Source organism: Meles meles, chromosome 6 (assembly GCF_922984935.1).
Source record: "Meles meles chromosome 6, mMelMel3.1 paternal haplotype, whole genome shotgun sequence".
NCBI classification, from domain to species: Eukaryota; Metazoa; Chordata; class Mammalia; order Carnivora; family Mustelidae; genus Meles; species Meles meles.
Genome location: NC_060071.1, coordinates 152731217 through 152741343, shown reverse-complemented (window position 1 = coordinate 152741343; position 10127 = coordinate 152731217). Strand labels below are relative to the sequence as shown.

Sequence of the window (10127 nt, the reverse complement as noted above, 5' to 3'; positions counted from 1 at the left end):
CCATGGCACAGTCAGACCACTTCTCTGTGACCAGGGAACCCACAAGATCCTGGGAGACTTCCCTGGAAGAGTGCAGGGATCTGCAGGGTTCAGAGACTACAGGCAGGGCTGTGTGCCAGTGACAGAGATGCTCAGTCACAGGCCGGGTAAGCTTGGTTCACAGCAGTAGGCCAGGGAGATGAGAGTGATCAAGCGCTTTTGTCCAAAGGTATACTGAGGACTGGGGCCCTGAGAAATTGGCACCTCCTGGCCAGAGTTGGGAATCTGCCATTTTCATTACCTTACTCCAGAGCAAAATGGAAAGCATTAAGGGCAAAAAGAAGCTCCCAAGAGTGAACCAGAGCAGATTCCTTAGCCCAGCCCCTGGTAAGAGTGGTACAATTCCACCTCAGGCAAAGACACTTGAGAATCACTACAACAGGCCTCTCCCAGAGAAGATCAGCAAGAAATCCATCCAAGACCAAGTTCACTTACCAAGGAGAAGAGCGGAATCCCAAAGGAGGAGAATGCAAAGCATGGAATTCATGGCTTTCTCCCCATGGTTCTTAGGCTTTCAAAGTTAATTAATTTTTTCTTATACCAAATATTCTTAAACTATTACTCTTTCCTCTTTTAATGATTTAACTAGTTTCTCCAAGCAATAACTTTCATTAAAAATCTTTTTTGAACCTTTGTTATTATAGTCATATTTTATCCTTCATTGTAACTAACTATTTTTTATTTGTTTATTTTCATCATAACAGTGTTCATTGTTTTGGCACCACACCCAGTGCTCCATGCAGTATGTGCCCTCCCTATTACCCACCAACTTGTTCCTCAACCTCCCACACCCCGCCCCTCAAAACCCTCCGGTTGTTTTTCAGAGTCCATAGTCTCTCATGGTTCATCTCCCCTTCCAGTTTCCCTCAACTCCCTCTCCTCTCCATCTCCCCATGTACTCCGTGTTCTTTGTTATGCTCCACAAATAAGTGAGACCATATGATACTTGACTCCCTCTGCTTGACTTATTTCGCTCAGCATAATCTCTTCCAGTCCTGTCCATGTTGCTACAAAAGTTGGGTATTCATCCTTTCTGATGGAGGCATAATACTCCATTGTGTACATGGACCACATCTTCCTTATCCATTCATCCGTTAAAGGGCATCTTGGTTCTTTCCACAGTTTGGCGACCGTGGCCATTGCTGCAATAAACATTGGGGTACAGATGGCCCTTCTTTTCACTACATCTGTATCTTTGGGGTAAATACCCAGCAGTGCAATTGCCGGGTCACAGGGAAGCTCTATTCTTAATTTCTTGAGGAATCTCCACACTGTTCTCCAAAGTGGCTGCACTAACCTGCATTCCCACCAACAATGTAAGAGGGTTCCCCTTTCTCCACATCCTCTCCAACACACGTTGTTTCTTGTCTTGCTAATTTTGGCCATTCTAACTGGTGTAAGGTGGTATCTCAATGTGGTTTTAATTTGAATCTCCCAGATGGCTAGTGATGATGAACATTTTTTTCATGTGTCTGATAGCCATTTGTATGTCTTCAATGGAGAAGTGTCTGTTCATATCTTCTGCCCATTTTTTGATATGATTATCTGTTTTGTGTTTGTTGAGTTTGAGAAGTTCTTTATAGATCCTGGATATCATCCTTTTTTCTGTACTGTCCTTTGCAAATATCTTCTCCCATTCCATGGGTTGCCTTTTTGTTTTGTTGACTTTTTCCCTTTCTGTGCAGAAGCTTTTGATCTCAATGAAGTCCCAAAAGTTCATTTTCGCTTTTGTTTCCTTTGCCTTTGGAGACATATCTTGAAAAAAGTTGCTGTGGCTGATATCGAAGAGGTTACTGCCTATGTTCTCCTCTAGGATTCTGATAGATTCCTGTCTCACGTTGAGGTCTTTTATCCATTTCAAGTTTATCTTTGTGTACAGTGTAAGAGAATGGTCGAGTTTCCTTCTTCTACATATCGCTCTCCAGTTTTCCCAGCACCATTTATTGAAGAGACTGTCTTTTTTCCATTGTATATTTTTTCCTGTTTTGTCGAAGATTATTTGACCATAGAGTTGAGGGTCCATATCTGGGCTCTCCACTCTGTTCCACTGGTCTATGTGTCTGTTTTTATGCCAGTACCACGCTGTCTTGGTGATCACAGCTTTGTAGTAAAGCTTGAAATCGGGTAACGTGATGCCGCCAGTTTTGTTTTTGTTTTTCTACAGAACACTCATGAAAGAAATTGAAGAAGACACAAAAAGATGGAAGACTGTTCCATGCTCTTAGATTGGAAGAATAAACATTGTTAAAATGTCTATACTGCCCAGAGCAATCTATACTTTTAATGTCATTCTGATCAAAATTCCACCGGTATTTTTCAAAGAGCTGGAGTAAATAATCCTAAAATTTGTATGGAATCAGAAGAAACCCCGAATTGCTGAGGAAATGTTGAAAAACAAAAACAAAACTGGCGGCATCACGCTTTCTGTTTTAAGCACCAGAAGTAGCTGCAGGGGCAGGTTATGTTCAGTTTTCCTGACAGGGTCCGGTGTTTCCTCTCTTTTTACAACTTTCCCCCCAGGGAGCATCCCCAGGCATGTGATTTAATGCTTACCCCTTCCCACTCTGACTTAAAAAAAATAAAAGTTCCTGTCTTGTTCCTGTCCCCCTAAAGATCAATGATTTACAAATATCTCCATGCACATCATCTATTTTCAGGATTACCAGGTACAATCACTATGCATCAAGGGAGCACCCAGCTAAACATTCAAGGTTGCTAGAAACAGCCTTAAGTGCATGCAGGACATGAGGCTACAGAGGCATCAACAATCCAAAGAAGGGAAGTAAGTGTCCTGTGTATCATTGTTGAATTATGTTCACAGCATCAATATTATTGACAGACTGGCAAAGCAGAGAGAAACCCACCAGGACCTGGTGTGGATGTGGACTCTGAAGACCACAAAGAGACACACACAGACAACACAGGCAGGAGAACATAAAACCATTATGTCTGCTGAGAGCAAGGAAGGCCTATCAGAAAGCCATAAATTCTTCAAGAGTCAGAGAAGGACACTGTTTCACTGTGTGTGCTGTGGGTCAGTGGCAGGGATGGGGTCATGCTCATTGGAGGCCCTTCTGTAGGGCCAATCTCTCACCTTCATCAAAGGAGGGAGAGCTCAGGGGGTTTTGTTGGATTTCCCATATGTGTGGTGGGAGGAGAAGAGTGAGGAATGAAGGTCAAGGAGCTTGCAGGCAATAATCAAAGGATACTTTTTGATGACTGACTCCAATAAACGAGGATGAAAACTAGGAGAATAAACTAGAGAAACTGCCATTCTAAGTAGTCAATGGGCCAAATCCTTGGAAAATGAGAAGAATTCCCAGGGAAGGAGCCCAAGTAATACAATCAAAGTAGAAGTGGACAGAGGTCTTATCCAGTGTCTCAGGTGGAATCTGTCCACTCCATAAGGTCACCAGCTGGTTCTGAAGATTATGTGTTCACTATGTACATGTAAACACCAGCTTCTGCTGGATCCATGAGAATCTTTAAGTAGACCTACTGGATGGGAGGGACCTTCCATCTGCAGGAAATAGCTAATTGATCCTTCAATTGCTGACATCAGCTCATTGTGTGTGACCTTACTATCTCTAGATAGAAACTTAGATGCCAATGTGTTGGGGCAAGTAGGTGAGACATTATATCAGGAGGGTACAGACTCCTTATGAGATTGATGTCCTTATATACCAGGACTGGGAATCCTATCTGTACTCTGAACCCATGGGAGGTGACTGTGAAAGGACAGCTTAGTATGTGAGTGCTTTCAAGACACCAAATCTGTCTGTCCCTGGTCTGGGACTTCCCAGAATCCGGAACTGTGGAAAATCATTGTCTGTTGTTTAAAACCACCCAGTTCTTTTACATTGTTATAGCAGCTGGAACAGACAAAGACATAACTGACACATAAACCTAAGCACGGATGATCTGGAGGTTCTCTGCTGTGTTTGTTCTGAAAAGTGCATGATAAGGTCCTCCAACAGGGACAAGGGTAGATTTCTCACATATTCCCTCCTGCATGTAGAACTAACCAGTTGACTATCCCAGGACTCTGTGAAAAAGACAGTGCACACATGGAAGAAGAATCTTTACACGGAGAATCACAGTTTTGGAGAGAATGTGAAACTTCAGTTGAAGGATACAATTTTTCCAAACTTTCCAGAAGATATGGACATGATAAGCCTATGGGATTTGAGTCTGAGCATCTCCTTACAGAGTGGTCTTGTATTGTGACTTTCCCTCAGATTGAGAGCGTAGATTCCACTGGCCATGTTCGTTACTGGAAACCATCAACTACCTGTTGAAATTTATTCATTTTATTAGTGTGGAATCCTTTTTCTAATGGGTTCCTTCACTAACCATAGAATATGTCCTAGGCTCAAACCAGACATTGTGGCAATGTGCACAAAAATCACAGACTGCCGTTAGCCACACATGCATGTTGTTTGGTTCCTGTGGATGAGCACCCCCTAGAAAACCAACACCAACATAAACATCAGTGTACCTGTTACATTTCCTTCTCTGTGAGCCGTGATGTCAGCTGCTCTCCCTGCAGGTTCCCACACACCCTGGAGCCAGGGTGGACACTCACCTCTGTCTGTGCAGAATAAGGGCACAGATGACATCTAGTCAGTATGAGACTCCACTGTGGACCTGGAGGTCAAGATGGTCTCCTCCCCTCTGCAGTGCCACAGCAGGTACGCCCAGTCCTCCAGGACCTTGCACAGGGTCTAGGCGTGTCATCATAATTGGAAGTTCCAACATTTCATGGTCTCCAATCCACTCATCATGCAGTAGCATATTTATTATTAAATATACACTAACAACATACAGGGGAGCCAGGAGACAAGATGCTGTAACCATGGCTCTATTCATGAAGACACAGTGATAGGGGCTTTCACAGAAGACTTGTTTAAATCACACAGGGCAGTGATGAGGACACAGGTTAAAGGGAGTGACACACCCCTGTCACAGAGGTGTGAAGTGTCATTGCAGAGCCAGAGAAGGTGTTAATGTGTAAATGTGGCACTCAGAGACAAGGGTTCACCCAGAAGACTACAGGGAGGTGACACTGATTGCAGCAATTACAAAATGTAACATCCCTGCCATCCTATTAGCTACTTTACACATGAATGCACCTGGTGGTGAAGCTGCTTCAGGGGGTGAAGTCCACTCATGATACGTGAGTCAGGGGAGCAGTGGAGCAGCTCTGACTTACCAGATGCTGTGGAATAAACAGTGTTGACAAATTTCAACAGGATTTGTACATGTAGCTGCTCTCCCCAAACTTGCACATGCAGGACTTGAACCATGAGAGGATGGAGGAAAGGGTGGTGCAAGGAGGTTCCCTAACAGTGTGGAGCTCCCCGTTTGTGCTGGGGTTTCATGAATGCTGAAGTTGCATAGGGCACTTGATATTAGATTGTTATGTTTTATGGTTTTGTTTCCACCTGTAGGTGATCACATCTTCTCTTCACAAGGCCTTTGCTGAATTGGGTGTGACTCTCTTCCTGGCTCCATTGGAAAGCTGGAGTTGTCTGTTTAGTAGAGGTGCAGTGTGTCTCTTCTGTGGCCAAGCAAGAGTCCATATTCCTCCAGAAATCCCATTTCTGTTCCCTGACTGTCACTGTGATCTCCTTGAGCTGTCCCATGTAGAATCTACTCTGCTCTCTCCAGGTGACAGTCGTTAATGTGCTGGAAGCGGTGGGACCACAAGGATGCTCGGACTTGATGACCTGGCCTTAGCTTCTGATGTTCATTAGGAATCCAGGTCTGGGAAAGGCTTGCACATGACCTGCTCCTCCTCCACTAGAGATCCAAGTCCATGTATTCTTGCCTGTGTCCGGGTACACAGTCACTTCTGTTCTTCCCCTTGGTTCGCTCCCACAGCTCCACTTGTCCCTGGGTGTCCTCAGCTTTGTTTTCCTACCCTTCCCTGAAGAACTTAGCTTTCATTCCAGGTAAAAATCATGTTTGATACTCACCTGAACACCAGTGGTGACATCTGTTCCTCTCCAGGATCCTATGAGGTTCCACCTTTGACTCCAGGATGCCACTTCTGAGGGTTTTCCTCTACAGATAAGGTTTAATTCTGTGGTGGACACAGGGGTCATGGGTCTCCATGCATTCCTGATCTGAGTCATCTTCCTCCCATCCTGCCACAGCCACTGGGAGGTGTTTTGTGATTTGTACCCATCCTGCTCATAAGGGATGCACAAGGACAGTATTGGTTTAGTGATGTGGTTCTGGAGAACTTCACACTATATCACACTAGAGCACATGCCATGTCAAGAAATCCATTACATAATCTAGCTAAATCTTGTGACATTTTATTTGCCATTAGGGGTCTGTGTTCAAAATATGCTAAGATGGTGGTTCATGGTCCTTCTGTGTGTACTTGTCTGTTCCCAGTGTTTAAGGTCATTATTTGTCTCAAGACCAAAATTATTGGATAGACTTATTTACATTTGTTGATCTACTGCTTGCCCTATTTATTCTTTTAGCTCTTGAAACTCCAATCTGAGGCATGATTTTATCATAATACAAAAAGCTGGGAACAATCCCAAGATCAATCATCAGCTTAAAAATGGACACATTGTGTTCTATGTTATCTTTGGAAAGCTGCCCAACATAAAAACAAAACAAAACAAAACAAACAAGCAAACAAAAAAACCACAGTTCATAGTACACACAGAACTATGGTGGTATTGTCAAGGATTTGATTGAGCATCAGAAACCCTAAAAATGAAAGTATATATAATACAATTATACAATTACATATTGTAGAAAATGAATGCTAGCCTAAGTACCATAAGGAAGATCAATAGTTATGTGGGGACAGAGTGAAGAAGGTAAGAGGAATGTAAGAGGAAGGAGTAATTCTAAGGGGAAGTTCAGGAAGCTTTAGAGATAATTGATTTTGACATTCTGGATATTGCTGATTTTGACAGAAACTTTTGCCATATCACACCCTGTATGCATGTGCATTTCAACCTGGGTCAAGTACAGACATCAGAACTATTACAGATAATCACAGAGATGACTTGGGAGAAAGGCAGAAATATGAAATATTGGATACTTGAAAATAGAACTGCACAAACACTGATGCTTTCTGTATTTTATTTTTTTAATATTTTAGAGAAAATCTAAAAGAAGGAAGATCATCTTGTCCCCATCACATCACGGGTTCCACCTTCCTCATGAATGTGCCCACTCTGTCCTGCAGGTGATTCAGAGGACAACAGCTCTGGTGGGGAGGATTCCAGGGCAATTCTTGGGGCTCAGGCCCCACATATGCTCTTGGACACCTCACACAACCTCCACATTTCTGGGTGTGTGTTCAAAATTCTTTATGGGGTAACATGGAACTAACATCCCAATATGTGTGTGAATTTGTAAAAAGAGTACACAGAGGCCACGTGTGTGCTCTGAAAAATCATACAATAAATAAAATCATATTTTCCCAAAACCTGTCAATTCCACAAAATTGGAGCAGTCACTCCTCCTCTGGCCACTGCCCTCTCCATCAGCTAAGATCTCAAGCTGATTATATAGTTGGAGGACATGCAAATAGATCCCTCCCTCTGCTGATTAAAACAGCCAAGCCTGGACCCTGCAGTTGGAGAGAAGCCCCAGTCACGGGAATCCCACGTGTTCCCATCCAACAATCATAAGAGAATAGAGAAAACTCACCATGGAGTTTGTGGTTGGCTGGTTTTTCCTTGTTGCTCTTTTAAAAGGTAATTAACAGAGAATGAGACCTTGAGTGTGAGCGTGGATATGAGTGAGAGAAAGAGTGGGTGTGTGACAGTTTCCTGACCAGGATGTCTTGTGTCTGCAGGTGTCCAGTGTGAGGTGCAGCTGGTAGAGTCTGGGGGAGACCTGGTGAAGCCTGGGGGGTCCCTGAGACTCTCCTGTGCAGCCTCTGGATTCACCTTCAGTAGCTACCACATGAACTGGGTTCGCCAGGCTCCAGGGAAGGGGCTGCAGTGGGTTGCACGTATTTGGGATGATGGAAGTGGAACATACTACACAGACTCTGTGAAGGGCCGATTCACCATCTCCAGAGACAATGGCAAGAACACGCTGTATCTGCAGATGAACAACCTGAGAGCCAAGGACATAGCCCTGTATTACTGTGTGACAGACACAGTGAGGGACCCTCAGTGTGAGCCCAGACACAAACCTCACTGTAGGAGAGAATCCTGACCAGCAGGGGGTGCACACCACTCACCAATTCTGTCTTTAAGCCCCAGGAGCAGGCATAGCTGGAGGATATGGGCAAGTTTCCTGTCAGGGTCTATGGCATTCATGCCTTCAAGACTTTTCCCCAAGGGGGTCTCTCTGGACATATGATTCTGTGCTTCCTCTTCAGTCTCTGACTTAGAAATTTGGGAAAGCAACTATATTAAAAAGCACTAAAGACAGTGTCGCTTACACTTGTTTCTTCCTATCCCTAAATACCAATAAATTACAAATATCTCCATGTGTGTCATCTGATCCTTACAGGAGTCCCAGCTACTCTCTGTTCATTAGACGACCACCCAGCTCAGTGTGCAAGCTTGCCAAAACCAGTGTAAAGTGCATGCTGGATGTGAGCCTACAGAGGCATTGACAATGCAAAGCAAGAGAATTAACAGCCCTGGTAAGTGTCTGTCTGGAACTATACTCACAGTATCAATGTTAATGACAATGTGGGAAAGAAGAGGGAACCTGCACCTGGATGTAGTGCGGATAGTTTGAAGATCACAAACACACAGAGACACACATACACACCCAAGTGACTATGAAACTTTTTTAAAATTTATTTTTCAGTGTTCCGAGATTCATGTTTATGCACCACACCCAATGCTCCTTGAAATACATTCACTACTTAATACTCACCTCTAGGTTCACCCACCCATCCCTTCCCATCCAAAATGCTAAGTTTGTTTCTCAAAGTCCAGTCTCTCATGGTTCATCTATCCCCAAAATTTCCACCAATTCATTTTTTCTTTCCTCCTTCTAATGTCATCCATGTTATTCCTTATTACCCACAAATAAAAGAAACATATTTGATGTGTTTCATACATATACATTTGATTCATATGATAATTGACTCTCTCTAGTTGACTTATTTCACTCACCATAATCTCCTCCAGTCCCAACAAATTGGTACAAAAACTGGGTACATCCTTTCTGATCAATGTGTAATATTCCATTATATATATAATCCATGTTTTATTTATTCATTTGTTGATTAAAGGGCATCTTGGACCTTTCCACAGCTTGGTGATTGTTGATATTGCTGCTATGAGCATTGGTGTACAGATGGCCCTTCTTTCCACCACATCTGCATCTTTGACGTAAATACCCAGTAGTGCAATTGCAGGGTCACAGCGAAGCTCTAGGTTTAATTTATTAAGTAATTTCCACACTGTTCACCAACGTGGCTGCACCAACTTGCATTCCCACAACAGTGCAAAAGGATTCCCCTTTCTTTACATCCTCTCCAACACACGTTTTTGACTGTGTTGTTGATTTGGGCCATTCTAACTTGCATAAGGTGGTATCTCAGTGTGGTTTTGATTTGAATCTCCCTGATGGCTAGTGATTGTGAACATTTTTTCATGCATCTGTGAGCGATTTGTATGTCTTTTTTTTTAAAGATTTTATTTAGTTATTTGACAGAGAGAGATCACAAGTAGACAGAGAAGCAGGCAGAAAGAGAGAGGGGGAAGCAGGCTCCCTGCTGAGCAGAGAGCCTGATGCGGGACTCGATTCCAGGACCCTGAGATCATGACCTGAGCCGAAGGCAGTGACTTAACCCACCGAGCCACCCAGGCGCCCCGATTTGTATGTCTTTATTGGAGAAGTATCTGTTCATATCTTCTGCCCATTTTTGACATGCTTATCTGTTTTGTGTGCTTGAGTTTGAGAAGTTCTTTTTAGATCTTGGATATTAGCCCTTTGTCTGTACTGTCATTTGTGATTATCTTCTCCCATTCCATGGGTTGCCTCTTTGTTTCTTTGACTGTGTCCTTTGCTGTGCAGAAGCTTTTGATCTTGATGAAGTCCCAAAATTTCACTTTCACTTTTGTTTCCTTTGCCTTTGC

General features: G+C 43.3%; 1 gene segment (V, D, J or C); it reads left to right on the top strand.

The window, feature by feature from the left end:
* Nucleotides 1-7662: 7662 nt before the first annotated feature.
* Nucleotides 7663-8241, top strand: LOC123943706. The segment is given in 2 exon segments: nucleotides 7663-7772; nucleotides 7874-8241. Coding segments are annotated over 2 exon segments (414 nt in total).
* Nucleotides 8242-10127: the final 1886 nt, after the last annotated feature.